At 42.4% G+C, this 21,820-nt stretch overlaps 1 protein-coding gene across 1 annotated transcript in view; it reads right to left on the bottom strand.

Moving 5' to 3' along the window:
- Atp13a5 (ATPase 13A5) overlaps positions 1-21,228 on the bottom strand; it is a 122,347-nt gene extending 101,119 nt beyond the window's left edge. The window contains exon 1 of the mRNA XM_050159928.1: positions 21,108-21,228. Within this exon, the coding sequence (XP_050015885.1) occupies positions 21,108-21,167 (60 nt within the window). The 5' untranslated portion in view covers positions 21,168-21,228. The remainder of the gene's footprint in view (positions 1-21,107) is intronic.
- Positions 21,229-21,820: the final 592 nt, after the last annotated feature.

The raw sequence follows: 21,820 nt of genomic DNA, 5'->3' as shown, positions 1-21,820 counted from the left end.
GTTCTTGGTTGAGAGAAATCTGGCACCAGTTGGTAGAATCAGGTTGACTGCAGCTGGCAGCTGACATAATAAAAGGAAAGAGATGCATAAGCCCTCCTTCTGCCCTGCCAAGTGAACATGAGATGGAAGGGAAAGGGAAGATCTCCCTGCTTCTGTGCATTCATAGGCGGCACCTCAAGTGTTTAGAACATGCCTCATGTTTTGAAGCAGATTTATTTCCTCTAGGTGTTAAGGGAATTGATAATATTAAAGAAAGTGATTGAGACAGACATGAGTCACACATATCCACCTCTATCTGTATTCACATTTGGTTTTAAAAATAACTGAATATGATTGAAAGTATGAATAAATGAATTGGTGTCTAATCCAGCAAAATGTAAATTAAAGGACTAGTTGCAGCCATGAAAGGCTCTTGAAGGATCGATTGCACTCACTTATTCTTTTTTAAATTATGTTTTTTGTATTTAAAACCATTTTAAATATGAATATATTTTGATCATATTCTTCACCTCCCCCAAGTCCTTCCAGATTTTCTCCCCTTCCCTAACCACCGAGCTCTAAGTTCTTTTCCCAAAACCAAAAACCCGATACAACAACAAAACCAAGGAAACAAAGTAAAACCATCACCACCACCCCCCAAAAAACTACCTGTTACCAAATAAAAGCACACAAGCACACACACACACATACCACACACACACACACACACACACACACACACACACACAAAACCCTCGGATTCTATTATATATTGGTGAACTAATCCTGAACATGAGGCCTGTCCTGGAGTGGCTGATGTCATCACTCTGTTGGAGAAATGACCCTTTGTCATTCTATTAGAGAAAACTGATTTTCCATCCCCCAGCAGGAATAAGTGATATTTCAGTTGTTAACTTACCCTAGTGGCTAGATTTTCATTCTTTCCTTCATTCATTTTTAATATAAGAAAATAAAATATAAAAAGATGAAACAAAAACTTACACTGAAGTTGTAAAAGGCAAACTACAGAGGGAAAAGACCCCAAGAGATGGCACTGGAAGCCACAATATTTATTCTGAGGACCTGCTGCAGACCCCTGTTGGCCCTGTGCATTCTCCTGCAGTCTCTGTGAGTTCATATGAGCTTTGCTTATGTTGATTTAGAAGGTCCTGCTTTCTTGGAGTTCTCCGCCCCCTTATAATCTTTCAACCTCCTATTCCACAGGGTTCCCTGAGCTCTGAGGGAAAGGATTTGATGGAGACATCCTATTTAGGGCTAAATGTTCCAACGTCTCTCAGGTTCTGCATAATTTCTGGCTGTGCATCTCTTTATTTATTCCTCTCTGCTGCAGGAGGATGGTTCTCTGACAGCTGAACAGGCACTGATCTATGAGGGTAGCAGAGTTATCATTAGGAGTCATTTAATCACTAAAGCTTTTTTTTTCCTTTTTAGAAAAGTATTGTTCAGTTTTATCCCTGAGATATCTAGTCTCAGTTCTTGGTTGCCCAAACAGTTTGGAAATGGGTTCCATCTTGTGGAGTGGGTCTTCAGAAAAACCAGTTATTGGTCAGTTAGTTACACATGACACTGAAAAGCTTCTGCATAGCAAAAGACACCATCATCAGACAAAGCAGCAACCTACAGAATGGGAAAAGTTTTTCATCAACTACACATGTAGTTGAAGGCTAATATCCATAATATATAAAGAACTCAAGAAACCAGATATCATGAAAACAAATAACCCAATTGAAAATGGGGTACAGAACTAAACAGAGAATTCTCAATAGAGGGAACTCAACTGGCTGAGAAACACTTAAGGAAATGTTTGGTAGCCTTAATCATCAGGGAAATGTAAATCAAAAAAAACTTTGAGATCTTACACCTTTCATCTAACACCTGTCCGAATGGCTTAGATCAAAACACAAGTGATAACTCATGCTGGCCAGGATGTGAACAAGGGGAACCCTCCGCCATTACTGGTGGGAGTGTAAATTTGTTCAGCCACAATGGAAATTAGTATAGTACTTCCTCAGGAAGATGATAAACTCAATCTACCTTAACATCCAGCTGTACCAGTTTGGGGCATTTACCCAATGGATGTTTCATCCTATCACAGAGACACTTGCTCAACCATGATCATTACTGCTCTATTCATAAAATCCAGAAATTAGGAACAAACTAGATGTCCTTTAACAAATGAATAGATGAAGAAAATGCGATATATTTATACAGTGGAGTGTATCACTCACCATTAAGAAAAAACTGACATCGTGAAATTTGCAAACAAATATATTAAACTAAAAAAAATCATTCTTAGTGTTGTATCCCAGACTCATACAAATATGGCATATATTCTCTTATATGAGTGTATTAGCTGTAAAGTCAACGATAATCAAGCTATAATTCATTAGACCCACAGAGGATAGGTTATAAAGTAAAGCACTAAAGAAGCAACTCTCAACTTGTAAGTTGCAAGACCTCTGCGGATTGAATGATCTCTTCTCATTGGTCACATATCAGATACCCTGTATATCAGATATTTACAATTTATAATAGTAGCAAAATTACAGTTATGATGTAACATTGAAATAATTTTATGATGGGGGTTACCACAACAAAGAAACATTATTAAAGGGTCACAGCATTAGAAATACTGGACTAGAGGGAACAGATGATCTCATTAGTAAAGGGAAATATAATAGATAATAGATATGGGTGGGGAGCTGGAATGGGAGAGAGAGGGTAGGGGAATTCGTGGGAGGCAACCCAGGGAGAGAAAGCTAATATTAAGGGTCATTTGAGGAGTAGTATGCAAACCTAATACAGTAGAAACTTCATAAAATATAAACATATATGAAAGTAATGTAAATGATATAGCCAAATATTTACTGGGGGTGCAGAGACCAAACTGGCTATCTCCTGCCACTAAATGAAGCATCCAGTGGTGGGATTAGATTATGTCTAAATGGGTTGTTGGCTAAAGGGGCCCCATGTGAATCCATTGTAAGCAACCTGGACTGTTGCCAAAATTATAGGTTACTCTCCACAACCTGACAGCAAGGCCCCATTGCTGAAGGCAACAGCTACACAGCTCATTGAAAATGGAGGTGTCACCATGTGGTGGTGACACAAGCCTTTTATCCCAGCGCTTGGGAGGCAGAGACAGGCAGATCTCTGAGTTTGAGGCCAGCATGGTCTACAGAGCAAGTTCCAGGACATTCAGGGATACACAAAAAAAAAAACCCTATCTCAAAAAAGAAGAGAGAGAAAGAGAAAAGGGGAGGGAGAGAGAGAAAGGGGGAGGAGGGGAAGGAAGGAAAGGGAGAAAGAGAGAAAGGAAAAAAGAAAGAAGAGAGGAAAAGGCTCTATGTTGTCACCCTTACTTTCCAGCACCTTTGATAAAAAAAGGAACAATGCATGCTATCAAAACAGAAACACCATAAACACCAAGCCAGCCACGAAACTTTTACTGACAATGTTGTGCTGTCTGCAAGATATGCTAGGGCACTTACTTATTCTTAGAATAACAAGCTGAGATATTTGTACCTTTAGCAATAGGTTAGCTAATATTTGTCATAAATTAACTGTATTTGAGATTTGTTTTAAGGGGAAATAGATTTTGTTGTTTAAAACTAAAATTTAGTTTCTACCATTTTCAATGACGGTTCACATAGCATTGTTTCACACATGAAAAAAAAAACAGAAACTTTTAGGGTACTTTGAAATACCCGAGGGATGCTGATTATTACAGTTCGGTTACGGAGTGTCACCCTACAGGGAATGCTCATGTGTGGATGACTTTGCTTTCAGGAGCACTTCTGAGAGATGATTGGGTCGTGTTTATATAAGCTTCATCCATTGATTAATCCATTGGAGAGTTCTTAGCTAAAAGGGCTATTGGAAAGTAGAGCCTAGTTGGAGGAAGTGGGTCAGTATAAGTTGTACTATTGAACAATAAATCAGAGAGAGAGAGACAGACACAGAGACAGAGACAGAGAGACAGAGAGAGTTTTTGACTTTCCTGGATGCCATGAGATGAGCAGCTTCGTGCTGACTTTTTCACTGTGTTCCTACCTTGTCACAGTCACAGACTTAAAAGCAATGGAACCAATCAACCATGGACCACTGACGTGGGATGCCCTTCTGTATATGTGTTTCTTTTATTGGTTGATGAATAAAGCTGTTTGGGCCAATGGCTTAGCAGAGTAGAATGAGGCAGGAAAACCGAACAGAGAAATAGAGAGAGAGTAGGCAGTCAAGAAGACACTATGTAGCTGCCAAAGGAGAATGATGTCCTTACCGTTAGGCCACAGTCTTGTGGCAATACAGAAATTAATAGAAGTGGGTTACAAAAAATATGTAGTTATCCTCCTGGATATTGGAAGTATGCAAGATTTCCAGGCAAAAATTGAGAGCTTGGGGGTGGGGGTGGGACAGGGGTAAAGGGAAATGGGGGGAGAGAAGTGAGAAGGGGAGGATGGGGAGAGCTTGGGGGGGGTGGGACAGGTGGAATGGAGGAGGAGTGGATATGGGAGCAGGGAAATATATATCTTAATTAAGGGAGCCATTTGAGGGTTGGCAAGAGACTGGACTCTAGAGGGGTTCCCAGGTGTCCAAGGAGATGTCGCCAGCTTGTTCCTTGAGCAGCTGAGGAGAGGGCACCTGAATTGGCCCTATCCTATAGCCACACTGATGAATATCTTGAATATCACCATAGAACCTTCATCTGGTGATGGATGGAGATAGAGACAGAGACCCACACTGGAGCACTGGACTGAGCTTCCAAGGTCCAAATGAGGAGCAGAACGAGGGAGAACATGAGCAAGGAAATCAGGGCCACGAGGGTATGCCCACCCATTGTGACGGTGGGGCCGATCTAATGGGAACGCACCAAGGCCAGCTGGACTGGGACTGATGGAGCATGTTATCAAATTGGACTCTCTGAACGTGACTGACAAGGAGGGCTGACTGAGAAGCCAAGGACAATGGCACTGGGTTTTGATTCTACTCCATGTACTGGCTTTGTGGGAACCTAGTCTGTTTGGATCCTCACCTTCCTAGACCTGGATGTAGGGGGGGGGGACCTTGGACTTCCCACAGGGCAGGGAACCCTGACTGCTCTTTGGACTGGAGGGGGGGTGAGAGAGGGAGTGAAATGGGAGGAGGGGAGGAGGTGAAATTTGTAATAATAATAATAATAAAAGAAATTAATAGAAGTGGGTTAATTCAATATGTAAGAGCTAGCTAGAAATACACCCAAGTCATTGGCCAAGGGGTATTGTAATTAGTATAGTTTCTGTGTGATTATTTGGGCATGGGTGGCTGGGAACTCAATGATCAGTCTCATATTGCAGACTCCAACTTTGAAACCATGAGCCAAAACCTGTCTTTCCTCCTGCAGCTTGTTCACCTCAGGTGTTTTGGCACAAATATGAAAACTCACTACCACAGAGATAAATGTGAGGCATACGTGCTATACCGTGGCTTTAAGCTGACCTGGGAATCTCTGTCTTTGTTTCTCAACAACTCTAAACACCCATGTCCAAATCTCAGAGCTGTAAATGTCAGCTAATGTCTGCACAGTTTAGATAATGCTTAATATAACAAATCTCTTTGCTTAATTCTTTGGGAAGGTATTCATCTTTGATATGACATTTTTATTAGTTTTCTCTAATAACTCAGTGGTGAATAAAGAGTCTAATAAGTGGTGTTGAAAGCAATCCTTAGAGTAGAAAGGTCACAAGCTTAAGAAACACGATATAAGTTTGAGTCACTGCTCTGCTTATTATGGGTTGCATGACCTCCAGCAACTCATTCACCTCTGGGAGATCCCAGTGCAGTTTTTGCCGAACAAGGAAGACATGCAGCATGGGGTTGCTGAGCTCAGCCATGGCAGCTTCTGCTTGCATGCTCTGCATGGTGAGCATGAGACTGGCGAGCTCCTTTCACTGCTACACACTTCGTGCAGGGAAAAGTGCTGGTTGCTGGGTAGTACAGTCCTGGTTTGATACTATTGGCAAGGGGGCTCTGATTTCATTTAGAAACATACAATTCCCCTAATTTATGAATACTTCCAAGATCTCCTCCTCTCCCTGTGCTCACTCCGCTTCTATAACTCTTGGTCTTATCTGTGTATAATAAGTTAATTAGGTCCAAATAACATAAATATGCCAGTTCTCACATTGTGATATGCACTCTGTGATTACAAACAGTGTCGAGGGCCAAGGGTGTGCAAAGCAGAAGCCTATTAATATTTGAATATTAGTCCAGCTCATAGCTGGAAATAGCTCACTCAGAAACCCATTTCTGTCCACTTTCACACAGCAATGGCACCCATCATCACAATTCTGTTGCCTACTTGGGTTTCTCTGTATAGCATTCTCTATTAAACAGGGGAAATAAAAGCCGAGCAAGGCTGCAGTGAAACCAGTAGAGCCTCGGACTACTGATAACCTCTTCAACGGAAACAACTCCTCGGGGAAGGCAAAGTTACCAATTCTATCAAGAATTATATAGATGTTTCTACTTTTAATCAATAACTCTTCGGTTGGAAGGATGCCCTAATGAAAAAACACACAAAATGGGAAGTAACGGGCACAAGATGCTCAGCGCTGCGTCGTCTGCAATAGCAACACTATTGAGGGAATGAAGATTCAGCCAATGGTTCAGTGAGTTTTGAAACCTCCGAACAGTGTTCTGTAATGAAGCCATTAAAAACAGAGTGAATGGTATCAATGTAGAAACCCAGGACCCCCTATAATACAGTGTTAAATGAAGAGAAGACATGCAGAATGAACAGAACCACATAGCAGTAGCATAAAATTTCACCCAACTGTATCAGAAATTACATTAAATGTAAATGGTCTTAATACCATGAGTGAAAGTTGTGTCTATGAGTGAGTTCTTTCCAGCTAGGAGCTGGACGAATAGTCCAATACTATTATGCTTCTGCATTACACATACTTGGCCCTTAACACTGACTGTTTGGAAGTAACTCGCAGACTGCATATCACAAAATATGTGAACTGGCATATTTGGATCGAATTAACCTACAATGCATTGCATGTTGTTTATAAGAGACATACTTTAAATATAAATAAGAAAGTGAAGAGGGAAAACAAGAAAAAAGCCAGAGCATGGAAATGCTAGTGAAGAAAAGCTGAATGACTATATTAATGTCAAACAAAACATATTTTTCCACAGGTATTTAAAGAAGGAAATATGAGAGAAGACATTTCATGATAACTTCAACAGCAACACAACAACTCTAAACAAAGAAAATAAAATCAGTCATTAAATTATTCTTTAAGCCAAAATGATTTTAGAATCCTTTCAGTATTTAAGGTTGAAGTGAAACTGCTCTTGTATAAACCCCTTTATAAAAGGGGGCTATAAGCAGGACCTGAACCTCACCTGGGCAATACAATAAAGCCAACCTAGCTGGCAGGGGCTTGGGTGAGCCAACCCTGAAATTGTGAACATGAGAGAACTGTTCCCATTACCCATCTGTCACACAGCAGCATGGGTGAGAGAGAAATGTCCCCCATCGATGCCTGAGGCAGGTGGGAGAGCTGGCCATGCCTCTCACCAGCTGCAGCACTCAGGAGAGCGGCCCCTACACCATGCCCGGGCAACACGGGAGAGCTGACCCTGAAGGTGTAGATGTGGGAGAACCAATCCTGGGGGCATAAAAGTAGGAAAACTGGCCCCACCCCTTGCTCATCGCTGCAAGATGAACTAGACAGGCCAATGCAAAAGAGATGGGCCTGGTGTTGATGACGAGTGAGAGCTGGCAGGCTGACCAATCCTGCAACTACCCAGGCCCAGAACCAGGATTATGAGCTGGTCCACCCCAACATCCACCCCATCTGTGATCTGCTGGAGCATGTGAAGGGACTGGTCCTGCAAACCCATAGCTGCAGGAATGCCACGACACAGGGTAACAATAGGATAACCAAGAAGAGTTCCAGTGAAGATCCAGTATTGACAGTGTAGAAGAAACCAGAGACCTCAAACCTGACCAAGGACTCTTTACAATGAACACTTGCAAGTAAAGATATATGAATAATGTTTACTGTGTGATTCACTGATCACACCACAGCTTCCATTTCCATGACAAGATTGATTTTTTCTGTTCCTTTTTTTCTTCTTTTTAAGAGAAAGAATAATATAAGGTTTTATATTATTTTATTTTGGGGTAGGAGGTTGCAAGGGCAGAGGGCAGATATGAAGGGGCAGGGAAATGAATGGGATGGAGATGCATGATGTGAAATCCACAAAGAATAAATAAAAGGAAAGATTAAAGTGTATGTTCCTAACTTGTCATAACAAGGCCAGAATTGCCAGACAATTGAAGCATGTAGAAAGTTTAAGTTATGATTTTTGTCACTGTATCAAATTATTGTAAAATATGTTATACAACCAATGCTTGGGCATAATGAGAAGGTAACATTATTGCTCAACAGTATTTGTCTTAGGAATGCAGTGATTTGAAAGCCAGTGTGGTTCTCAGTGTTAGCATTCAGGAGCAAGAATGAAAAGGTGCTTATGAGAGGCTGGGAAAAAGACAGATGTACATAGTTGCATACAAGTAATTTGTTTAAGGACAAATAAAGAGTAACTATTTTTGTTTGGTTGGTTGGTTTGTTGTTTTTTGAGACAGGGTTGCTTTGTGTAACCCTAGCTGACCTGGAACTTGTTCTGTAGACCAGATTGGTCTCAAACTCATAGAGATCTACCTATCTCTGTCTTCTGAGTGATTTTAACTATTAATAAGTGAATCCACTAAAGTTGTAGGATGGTAGGTAAATATAGAAAACACATATGGACTTGTATATATTCATAGAAGTTTGAAAATTAATCTAGTACAAATAATATCAAGAAAAATTTGATTGCATTGTACTAAATCTGAGAAGGTTGTGCTGAGCCTTTGAACTGAGAACTTCATATTACTGCTGAGAAAGTAAGATCTAAATAAATGGGAAGATGCGAGGATTTTGGAAAATGGCACTACATTCCCACTTAAAGGCTCACCAACTGCTTTTCTGGTCACTGGTTAAATGATTCTAAATCTCCTAGGGAAATACCAAGAACCTAGGGTAGCCAAGAAATCAATTCAGAACAAAACAGAAGCATGTAGGACTGACAGCACCAGAATTGGAAACCGCCTACAAAGCCGGGTAATTAGGAAAACTCAGTTTTCCTAAAATGCATGATACAGAAAAAAGGACGATAAATGACAGAACAGAGTGGAGAAAGGACCTGAAACATCATCACTGTCTTTCCAAAGAGGGAACCACTGCAGTCAGGGGCTTCGGGTACTTGTCTAGGCAGGACGGAGCTAAGGGAAGGATGCTCAGGAAAATGAGATTTCCTTTTATCTACGTGTTATACACAAAAATCCACTTGCATTTAAATGTGAAAACAAATCCCTTGAAAGAAGACTTGAGAAAAATTTAGGTAGACTAGTAATTCTTAAAACAAGAAAAACATATTTGATTTCATTGATGCTAAAGGCAGCTGTTTTTCAAAGGGTCTCTGGAGAAGATAGATTAGCCACTTAGGAGGCTTGATTGTTTATTTCCTATATAGTAAAGGGAATGTGTATTTGGAATCCACAAAATAGCTACAAATCAATCAAAAAGAAATAAAACTGGGAAAAAAAAGAAATAAAACTGAAAAATGGGGGAAAGACTTGAATGAACAACTTTAGGAAGCCAGAAGATGATCTACAACCTTCAAGAGGAAGCTTGGGACTTTGTTAAAGAATTGGGAATGAAAGCCACAATGATGTATCACAAGCTAGTACAGCAGAGACCAGACCGAAGAGAAACAAGCCAGAGGTCTCACACACCATGTTGGAGGACTTTGGAGTTACACTGGTGCCACGATAGAAAACAGATCAGCTAAAATTAGAAGTATTGAATGCTTCAGGTGGCAAAGATTGGGTAAAACTAGTAAAGTTCACCAGCATTCAACTAAAGTCAGTAGAAGTGTGAACTGGTGTAAACATGTTTAAAAGCAGTGTTGCTACAGACATGAGTGTGGCAAACTCCCTGACCAGCAGGAAGGAACAGCCACCAGACGAGGATTCTTCCCAAATCACACTTTATTGGAGCCTCTTGGTTGAAGGGAGAGCAGAAAGCAAGGGGCCCAGAGCTCTGAGCTGCAGCTGCTTATATAGGGAGTCTGCCTAGCAACCTTTGATACTTTGATACTTTAACTGCTTTTCTGGAGACCCACCTGCCGGAAAGAAAGTAGGGGAACATCCCTGTCAATTACAGACCACAAGGAAGTTCCCCTGCAGGTCAGGGGAAGTGTGGGCAGCTAGATCACAACAACTCATCCTGTTTTCTGGTGAAAGAACTGCAACCTTTATTATGGTATCAAGCGAGGCCAGGGCCAAATGCCATCTTGTAATGGCAGCCACTCAAATCGGCTCCCAGCACATGAGTACTCAACTCTTGGCATTTTGTACAAGAAAGATGAATATCTGTTCATCTTTACAAATCTTGAGCTGAGTGGTGGTAGTTCACACCTTCAATCCCAGCACTCAGGGAGACAGAGGCAGGTGGATCTCTGTGAGTTCAAGGCCAGCCTGGTCTACAGACTGAGCTCCAGGCCAGTCAGGGGTATACAGTGAGACTATGTCTCAAAAAAAAAAAAAAAAAAGACAAAAGAAAAAAGTAAAGAGAAAGGAAGGAAGGAAAGGAGAGAGAAAGAGAGAAACAGAGTGAGAGAGACAGGAAGGGAGGGAGAGAGAGAGAGAAAGATTCTTAAATAAAAGTATTCAGACCAGCTGTATTTATGAAAGCCAAGGAAGGTCCAGCAAGAGAAGAGAGATTTTGTGCTGTCATCCAATGGTATACCACAAAGCAGTTTTTAAAACCAACGTCTAATACTTATACCAATGTGGATACGTTCCAGACAACACGGTGAGTAAATCAAGTCCTGAAAAAGCAGTATATGACTCCAGTACAAGTCAAAATTGAACAGGAGTGATTGACAGCAGCTGCTGAGCTGTATGCTTGAGTGCCATACTTCATTGACATCACTGTGTTTATCCATGCCAATAAAATGTATAAGAGAAAGAGAAGTGGGGTGGGTTTGCTTACAAGACATTATGTCCCAAGCAAATGAAAGGAACTTTAATGGTTTTAATGGGAATATGTGAGAAAGGGGGAAAAAGGACCTCAAATTTAAAGCTCCAATAAATGAAAAAACTGGACTTGGTGGTGCATACCCTAGTGGCTCTGCCTCCTATCCCTTAGTGAGTTTTTAGGACACTCTGGACTATAAAGCAAGTTCCATGTCAACTGGGCTATATGCTGAAGCCCTGTCTGCAAAATAACAAATAAATAATAAGTCTAGTTGAAATAGGAAGTTTGTTGACATAATCTTAGGCAGGAACTGGCATCCATGAAAATAGAGGTGAAATCATATCCCTACTAAAGAACTGCCAAGATAGGTAAAGATGCAATGGTGGTTTGAATGAAAATGGCCCCATAGGCCATGGGAGGTGTTGCCTTGTTGAAGTAGGTGTGGCCTTACTGGAGTAGGTGTGGCTTTGTTGGAAAAGTGTGTCTCTGGGGGTGGGCTTTGAGGTTTCAGATTGCTCAAGCCAGACCCAGTGCCTCTTTCTTCCTACTGCCTGCCAAGATATAGAACTCTCAGCTACCTCTCCAGCACCGTATCTGCCTGTGTGCTGTCTTACCTCCTGCCATGATGACAAAGGACTGAACTCCTGAGCTGTAAGCCAGCCTCAATTAAGTGTTTTCCTTTATAAGAGTTGTTGTGGTCATGGTGTGCATTCACAGCAACAGAAACCTTCACTAAGACAGATACTTGTAAGACTTATTTCTGAAGCTGGGAACAACTTATTGTCAAAATGCCCACCTGACTACTTGGGAGTCTGAGGCAAATTTCTAGTTCAAAGCCTGCCTGGCGTACAAAATGAATTCAAGGCTAAACTGGGAAACTCAGTGAAGCCTTTTCTCAAAATAAAAGTCACAAAAGGTCCAGAGATATATCTCAATGGCAGAATGCTTGTCCAACATAAAGAAAGTCCTGAACTCAGTCTTTAGTATGAGGATGGGAGGAAAAGAAGAAAACCGGAGGAGGGAGGAAGAGAGGAAATGCAGGGAGAATGGAAAGGAAGAAAGGAGCTTATAAATATCTAAGTAATATTCTGAAGTAGGTGTTTTCCTGAGCAAAGAGGAAGAGAAGCGATATTTTTGCTTCCTTGACAAATGAGCCTCCTAGACCTTGATGAGAGTCTGTTGTAAACAGCTTCTCAGCTTTCCCCAGGGCTTGAGGTCCCGTGTGGGATTTGAGGTCTTCCTGAAAGCATTGCTGCTTTACCTGGCATTCCTTTGTTTCCTTTGTTCTAATGCTCCCCTTGGCTAACCAGTACTTTCTGATGACAGCTTATCATAATACATTTCCTTTATCCTAATTAATCTCAAGTATAATTTAATTTTGATGACTCTTCCTCCAAACAGGGTCACTCGATTTTTTTTCTAACGATTTGTATCATACAACACCAGTAACGTCCACTAAGAGATGGAGTTTAGAAATAGGAGGGAGGAAAATAACCAGAGATCATTTAAATGAAGATATAGGGTAGGGGATGGGAAGATAAAGTTGTTCTTTCCACACGGTTCCTTGCAGATACTGAGTCTTGCCGCCTGTTACCCATGTGATTTCGGGCTTTGATTTCCTGAAGTCTGTCCCATCTCTCTACTCTGGATAACACTAGTAACACACCCCTGGGGGAGTGGTCGTGACAAAGGGAAGGATGTAAGAGAGGTAAAGGAGACTCCTTGAGAACAGTGGTTTGTAAGAGCTTCAGGCAAAGGAGAGATGGCTCAATTTCTGGTTGCTGCATGCCAATTAGGGCTGGCAATGGGATCAACCTACCTTCCAGGAGGCCAGAAACCAGGCCTGCCACCACGTAGTGGCAAGATGTCGGGTGACTCAGTTTGAGAGTTTTTCTCTCTAAACACCGCCATTCTTTGGTTTCTTGATTCTGACTAGAGTTCTGAATTTCAGACACCAGGAGGTAGACCTTACCTCTGACTGTTTTCTCTAAATCCAGGACACAGAACCTGGGATCGGGAACGACAACGAAGTACACGCATGCTGTTTCTACAGAGGCTGTTGCATATAATGTCATAGTTCAGAGCCAAGGCTCTATGCAGGTCTGACAAGAGAGCCCTGGCTCTTTACGCCACATCCCAGTGCCTTCTAGAAGCTCTTTTCTTCTATTCCTTTCTCTAACACTTGCCAACTATGTCTTAAATTGGCAGAAACTTGGACTTCTCACGTAAAAAATGGAGCCACTTGGTCTCAGTTAAAGGCTGAGCATGTGTCACGAGACAATCAAATTCAAATCAACTCCATTACTTAGGCAGCTGTACGACTTCGGAAACCCATGGCACATGTCCTGGTGCCTCCCTTTCCTCCTTCATAAATGGGAATAATCAATAACCATCTTCTGCAGGTGCACCAAGATAGTAATAAGACAATCCAGAAAGCATGCGCTGGTCCCTGCAGCGTTTTGAGCACTCAGTATGTGTTGAGTTAATATCGTCACTGCTGCTACACACTTCAACAATATTTCCGCAGATTAGCGGCTAGTTCTTCTGAACTCACTGTAGAATAATTTGGCCACAGGCAACATGCAGAACAAAATGTTATTTCTAAAGGTGATTGATCCACTGGCTTAAGTAGATCTTTTACTTTCCCCAAAGAGAACAAGTTGTCAAAGTGAAAGTCAAAGACAGGCCCCGAATAACACCGCTTGCCTTTATGGTCTATGAAACTGGAGGAAAGGGCTTGAGGGAAGACCAAATTAATTCAAAGATTAGCTGAATGTAGTAACTACATACTAAATCATGAACTCACCCACATACAGGGTAGGGGATAGAAATACAGCTTGTATAAGGAGAAAGCAACGTAATAGAGCATCCTGCCTCTGAGGCTTGCTTACGCAGTGCGATCCCATATATCTTCTGTTACTTAACTGAGCCTCACTTTCCACAGGCATAAAATAGACATCTGATGAGGTACTGGCTCGTAAAAAGCACTTCTCACAGTCCTTCTTTGTTCTCACACAGGTAGCTCCTACTCTTGCCAACAGAGGAGGATCCGTGATGGGTGAGATTCCCGAGGGAAGGAATATTCGAGTGTCGGGACGTTCCTGCTGCGGAATTTTTCACTGTGTCTGGAATAGCAACTGACTAGTTTCCACGGCTCCTTTATTCTTGTCTCCCGTTCATGGCTATGGCCATCTGAAATTCTCTGTTGGATATGCACAGCGGCCGGCACAGCAGTACATGGACGAAGTGCTCAGGAACGAAGGCTTTATTTTACAGTTTACAGCACATTCCCTCCGCCTTACACTGTCATGGTACAGAGTTACTTACTCATCCAAGACATAGCAAAAACCTGCTCCCTACTGCAGTTGCCTTCTGGAAAGAGCAGTGACAGTTGAGTTTGCTTTTACTTCTGTTTGTGTTTTGCTTGTGGTTTTCTTTACTATGACGTGTCTGGCTATTTTATGGGTGAGAATGTTCTGACTGTCTTAGAACATTTCTCTGTGCAAACATCCTGCTTTAGTCTCTTTAATCAAGGCCGAGGAGCTCAGTTTCCTTCTGGGAGGGCAGAATTCATAAGATGTTATCTTTTCCTTTTAAGCACCAACCCCAGCACCACCTTTCTGTTTATTAACAATTCCCCATTTATCTCGTCTATTTGGACACACCACATCACATTCCCTTAAATTTCCATGGAGAGAGATTCCTAAAAACTCTGCTCTCTTCTCTACCTGTGCCAGGACATCAAATGTCTCTTCAATGTCAAGGCAATATTATGCACATTAAGTGGATCATGTTGGTGTGATCTTCATTCACAAACCTTTTATCTCAATTTGGCTACATATAGTAATTTATACTATCACCGAATACCAGCCTAGGCATATCTTTGCACATTATATTTTGTATTCCTTCAATGGACAGCACTTTTTGTAGAAAGAGGAAGTCTTTGTTTTATTTAGATTTGTATGTTTACTTATTTTTTAAAGATCTGAGACAGAGATTTTCCCTCTCTGGCCTGGAACTTACTACGTGGATGAGACACTGGCTCATAACTTTGAGTGACCCTCATGATTCCTCTTTTCTGCAATTATAAGTTGAGCCACCACACCTAGAAGAGAAGGTCTTGAATCACCTCTGCTTATGTAAATATTTCTTGATTATTTACTTATCTGTCATTTAATTTTCATAATAGTCAGTGAAATTGGCTTTGTTGGTTATTTAAAATAAATATGAATTATATTTATTAATTATTCTATGTGTAGATCAACAAACTGAATTTTGGTGATGTAAAACAATTGTTAAATCGTTCAGCCTACTACACTCTGCCTTGTGTTTTGTTTATAGAGTCAGAGAGACCCTTCGGTCAATAGCAAGTTCAGTCAAAACTCAGCTCTTAAAAAATAAATATACTGTCACTATGTTATGGGTATCACCATAGCCAACCATGCAGTCATGAGCTTTTCATGCAAGTGAGGAAACAACCAAAGACGCTTGTTGGTGAAACAAACGAGTGTAGACCGTAGGATAACAAGATGCTGACAGACTAGCAGGGACAGTTTCTAGAACCAATGTTTGCCCTGCCTTCAGGCCAGGGAACAAAATGAGATGCTCTCTGACAGGCCATGTGGGAAATAAAAGCGTCACTGTCCAATGGAGGAGGCTCAGAAAGTTTTTGGATCCAATTCCTTGCTATGAAAAAGACAATGATTCTATGTTTGGCAAGTGGGAGCCCACTGTGTGCCTCAGAGGGTTTCAGTCCTTCACAGGCCGTGTAAACCTTCATAGGCCAACTAGCTTTCTAGTGCCGCTTACTGACCTTAGCTGCTTGAAACATCAGAAAGTATAGAACGACGTATTCTTAAATCTTTTTCTGAAAGTGTATTTCACCACGAAAACCCAGGCGAAAAACTCTCAACTCCTTCTCCAGCACCGTATCTGCCTGCATGCCACCCACCATAATGATAATGGACTAAACCTCTGAACTACAAGTCAGCCTCAATTGAATGTTTTCCTTTGTAAGAGTTGCTGTGGTCATGGCGTCCACTCTCAGCAATAGAAACCCCAGCTAAGACAAACACTGAAGATAACTTCTTGGAAGTTTTCTCTTTAAGCATGGACTCAGCAGAACCAGTTTTATTTTTACAGTTCTGTAAAACAAACTGCTCTGAAGATCTCCCGGAACTAATTGTTTATGGCTATATAAACTGGTAAAATTCACTCTTAATAAAAGTCAAACACTTCCCCTGCTGTTTCACACACAGCTAACCAAGCCTATATCTATGCCATGCCTCACCATATACATTACTAGACATTTAAAACTAATGAGGCCTGTTAAGGTGTATCTACAGTATCTGTTCCACAATCCAGCCTAAAGGAACTTTTAATCTTCTTTCTATCCCTGATATTATCTGTCCTTCACAGTCATGTATCACATGGAGATGGATAAGCTTATTTTCATTCAAGTTGTTCAAGATATTAACTGGTACCACTAGGAAGACAGTAGAACTACCTTTCATATTTGAATATGCACTTTTCAATGTTGATCCTTTGGATGTCTTTTGAGAGAATGGGGGGGTGTCCTTTAATGGGTGTAAGAAATGTACAACATTGCGTGCAATGAACTATAGACTCACGTCTGATTTTTCATAGAAACTAATCTTCATACATTTGTCTCTATGACGGTGGCACTCAGGCATTTCCCAAGCTTTCATCCAAGAAAGGGGAAATAGATTTAACACAGCCTGTCTGCCTGCATCTTCCCATTTGCATATCCTACACATAATGTAAATGAACCCCGTTCTTGTCATAGCATTTTCCGTATTCTGGACTTGACCCTCACAAAACTTACCTGGTAGAAGGACAAGTGGTTCTGGTTTCAGACAACCAGCCAAGTCTAGAAAGATTTCCACACCATTTGATTAACAGCAGCCCGGATCCCCTGCCTTAGAGAAGTTCCTGTCTGTGGGACAATCATTACCATCATATGAAATGTTGTCCTTGTTATTCTCCGTCCTCCATGCCAAACAGTCATTTTCCTTTTTGAGTTGTTCCCACTTGGGGTCTTGACAGCCAAGCAGTCATCAGCACGAAAGGAGAGCACGGGGCACCATTTGTGAGTGAAAGTGATACTGGCGACCCTCATGTGGCCTAAGTGAAGACCATGCTCAGAAGCATAGTGAGTTCTCATAAACAGAGGATGCTGAAGGAGAGGCCAATGTGCACACAGTGTGCCTCAGGACCTGTCTGGATCACAGGAGATGAAGCAACCTGGGGATGATTTTCTCAACAATGGCAGCGTGTCCAGCTGTGGTATGAGCACAGAAGCAGCCAGCAGCCCCTTCGTTCCTGACATCCAGTCCCTAAAAGCTGCTGAAACCACAGGCCAGTACCTGACCTGAGGGGGTTTGTGACTGAGATGATACACTTCAAGTTTCAGAAGATGACAGAGTCCCCTGGGTTGTACCCAGGATAGGAAGCTTGTTGAAGACCTCACTTTCAAGTCAGTAGAGAAACACAAGGGCGAGTAGTGTGTGCCTCAGCGCCGGGCCTTTGCTGGTAACTGGACTAAAATGGTAAATGAAACCTCTTTCCTGCTGGTCTTGCCCATGTCTAAAATCTACCCAAGATAACCGTTGTCGCAACTCGGGCCCATTTTATAAATAAGAAGCCTGGGCTCTCTGGTTTACTGTATTTACTCTCACTGACAACAAGCCAATGGGGGCAGTGGGGTATGAGTTGGTTTAGCAAAGGTGTGTGGAAGACTTGTAGTATTTTTGGATTGTGAGTGTCTGTCAAAAGTGATGTTTTCTGTCTTTTGTACATTGTTTTCCCTTCCTATAGCTGCTATACATAAGCATTAAGTTTACGTCACTTTTACAAAGAAAGTTATAAACTATTTTAAATTCGTTGTTCAACTTTAACAACCAAGTGAATAAAAAAATCAGAGATGAACAACTTTATCTTGTTTGGGGTTTTTTGTAAGGTTTACAGGCAAGAATTTTAATAACACTCTTGCTTTTATATCTTAATTCTTCAGATGCACTTAACAAATGTATCCACCTTTGTGGACAGAGATTAAATAAACTTTCTGATACATAAAAACTAAAACAATACATGTCATTTATTGAGACCGTCCTTGCTTTTCTTATTGATGTTCAATAGAAGAAAACTCAGGAATCTATGCACACATTCACACGCGTGGCACAAACACATGTACATATGTATGCACACATGCGTGCACAAATGTACACACACACATGCACATGAGGGATCCCATGGGTCCCTATGTGTGGGAACAGAAACACAATGATGTCTTCATCAAGGTTCAGAAGAAACTGCACTGTGTTCCAGACTCTGGGATTCGCTGTTGCCTGCCTTCCCGCTCTTTTCACCTAGAATCTCTCAAACCAAAGTGGCAGTGGCAAGTGACTCTGGCTAAGTAACTGACCTAACAACCAAAGTTTAAACCCCAGTCATCCTGAGGCCAAGAGTATCCCACTGGGCATTGTGATACAGTTAGCGTGTCTCTGTTATGCAGGCTTTTAGGACTGTCAGTGAAGCTGGGGGTTCTTCCAGAACACTAACAAGAGAGAAAAAAAGTCGGCCTGTGAATAGCAGAGTTGGAAGATGCACCTGGCAGAGGCACAGCTTTAGAATGAAGAAAATAAAGGGGAGAGACCCAATTAGAGCTCGGGTTTGGGAAGGCCTGTGAAGTTAGTGTGTCTAGCCTCCCAGTCACTGTGCTGGCAAAATGAGCCTCAGAGGACCCGGAACGGTGACAGGACAGTGGGTGTTCCGTTGCTCTACTTCGGAGGACTCGGGCCTGAGAGTGGGAGTCAAGAATGACGATGGAGCTCAGCTCTCCAAGCGAATGTGAGGCGGTCTAGTTATGCTGAGCTCAGCAGAATAACCCCGGGCCTCCCTGGAAGAATTCCCAGGCCTTCTCCATCTGCTTAAGATTCTTCCTGGGTATTGGACTGAAGCAATTTATTATTTGTTCTAACAGTGTCTACTTTTCACCTCAGATTCTCGCCCGCTTGCCACAGATCGGCTACTTAAAGCCGTGTGCGGAAGCAGAAGTCACACAGGGCTGGGAGAGCAGGCGAGGAGATGCTGTAAGTTTTACTGTTCTGCAGCCCCCAATGTGAACACTAAGCCAGACCCAGGCTGACATGGATCTAATGGTTGTTTTTCAGAAATTTCATTTCCACAGCATATAATCAGGCTCTTTGACTGACTAAAAGCTCTAACGTTTTCAACTTTCCTTCTCTGAACTCTGCAGGTTCCACGGCACTGAGCAATGGACTGCGAAACAATGGTTTTCTGAAGCTGAGTCACGGATTCCTGGTCACCTCACCCAGTTACCCACAGGGCTGGAAGAAGCTTTGCCTCTCTGCTGCCTGCCCCAGAGTAAGGTTTGCAGAGGCTCCATGGCCAACCTCCCTCCCAGAATGCCTTGATGATGTAAGGTTATCAGAACACTGTTATTCCCAATAATAATCTCAGTAGATGTTTCCAGTGGACTCGAATCAAATATAAATATTTGATCAACTGAAAAAACAAAAACAAAGAAAACCCTAGCACTGGCCCATTCCCAGCCCTGGAAATGGGAGGACTAAAATGCCAAACACAGTTAGGAAACAATGAACGCAACGCGAAGCTTTCAGGACAGCTCATCTATGTGAAAAACATCAGATAGTACAGTGGTGAACGGGGAATCAGATCCTAGAGCGGGATGCTATTGCCAAGTCCAGTGAGGTACAGCGATGCCTCCGAGTGGGCTACCTTTGTCATTTCTAATTCCCCAGAAGCTCCAATAAGGAGTGAGAGGAAGCTGATAGAATTGACTTGTATAATAGACTCTATCCAACTCAATCTACCTGAAATATCGTTTTGACCCGTAACCAATACAGAAATTATTGACAACGTATTTTAGCTAAATTCTCTGTCTGACATGTCTTTTACACAAAGAGGACCTTTCCGTTTGGACCAGCGCTTCAGTCGCACTTGAAAGGAAAACACAAAGTAGCCATCTTACTGCACAGTGTAGCTGTATATGTAATTACTTATTAATAAATAATTATAATTGATTGATTAGTTACCAATACGATAAATAAGAACAGTAGAGCTACAGGTGAAGATTTCCTAAGGGCTGAAGAGACCAGGTGGGAACCTGACCCCTTCTGATATACAAGCCATGATTCTGGGTTTATTTCGTTCTCTGTTCCGTCTGCTGTCTCTTTGGTCTGTCATTTTCTCGAGTCTTCCTCTCACTGCCTCTACCAGGGACACTGCTGGAGTGCGGACAGGCCAGAGTGTAAAGAGTCAAGGAACGGGCTGGATTTCCAGTCTGATGACCTTGGATGAGTTACCTAATCTCCTTGGTCTCAGATTTCTTTTCTAAGTAATAGGATTAGCTCCTTCAGTACTGCCTTGTAAGGACTGAGTGAAATCATAAATATGAACTTCCCAACATCAAATGGACACTATAGAGCTTTCAAATTTTTAGTGGCTTTTTTTTTTACGATTTATATAAGTTTAGAATGAGGGGCAGAAGGGAATAAAGGAAGCAGAAAAGAAAGAGGAAAATTGAATGTGCTGAAGTCTCAGCGTCGCTTCTCAGTCTCCCTTGATCTCAGTAACTTGGTGACTTCCGCCAGAGCACCAAGCCCAGGCTGTGCAGACAAACCAAGAGGAGAAGAATAAGAAAAGAAACTTCCCGTTTTCACCAGTTTGTCCCATGCCATAGTGACCCAGGTGGCCAGGGGGAGAAACCTCAGCGAGCACCATGGAGGAGACATATCCCCGTGACTCTAACAAGTGTCTTGGACACTTTGCACGGTCCACTTCTCACAGACTCTGTCCTCCAGAGCTACCACTTGCTCGGTCCCTGCAGGTTCCCCACCATGTTACCAGACCCATACCCTGCCGGTGCTAGAATTAGCACCATGGCCGCCACACTCTCTCCTCTACTGTCCCTGCAAAAACAGCCCTGGCCCACCTGGTGAACGCATGAGCGGAGGGGCGACTCACCAGCTCGTTCTCCTCTCCCTCATTGAGCAAAGCCTGGTGACCATTCTTGCTCTTCTCCATCTAGAACAACGTGTGTGGCTTCGTTCCGACTACTGCGTGGGGGACTGCGAGAGCCACCTGCGCGGCTGTGATTCAGGCGCTGCTTGTCATCGCTGCTCCCAGGTGCTTACAAAACCCGCTGGCACCTTGCCGCTTAGAGCAACAAAGGAGAAAGGGAAGGCTCTCCACTGCCACGGGATTGGTCTGCTAATTTATCTGCTTGATGTGTGTGTTTTTTTTTTCTTCCTAGTGTTTATTTACTGAGCTACATGTGCAGTGCCTCCAGACTGAAGGAATGATGGGGTGGGGGTGGGGGAGCTGTTGCACTAAAAAGTAATTTCACATGCAGCCGGTGGAAGTCCCCACCAAAGAACAGGAATGGCCACCGTGCTCAAAGGACAAGGCAATCGAGTCCCATTTGTCTCCTGAGCGCTGCGGAAGCTCTGGAATTCAGAGAAGCTGTGAACACAGTGAAGATGGCCTTTGGAAACTGGAGGAAGGGGGAGTGGGACCCCTTCTGGAATCAGGGGGAAGAAACGGAGTTTTAATCCCTGCTCTGCTGATGACCCCGGATAAATCACTTATAATCTGAGTTTCCGGTTTCTGATATGTAAAATGTCAATGGTAATTATAGGGCTGATAGGAGGGCTCGTGATGATGTTTGCAAAAGGGCA

Source organism: Alexandromys fortis, unplaced genomic scaffold, assembly GCF_014885135.2.
Source record: "Alexandromys fortis isolate MF-2015 unplaced genomic scaffold, M_Fortis_MF-2015_v1.1 scaffold_100_1_3062724, whole genome shotgun sequence".
Taxonomy (NCBI): Eukaryota; Metazoa; Chordata; class Mammalia; order Rodentia; family Cricetidae; genus Alexandromys; species Alexandromys fortis.
The sequence above is the reverse complement of the archived record's forward strand: the minus strand, read 5'-3'. Positions and strand labels throughout refer to the sequence as shown.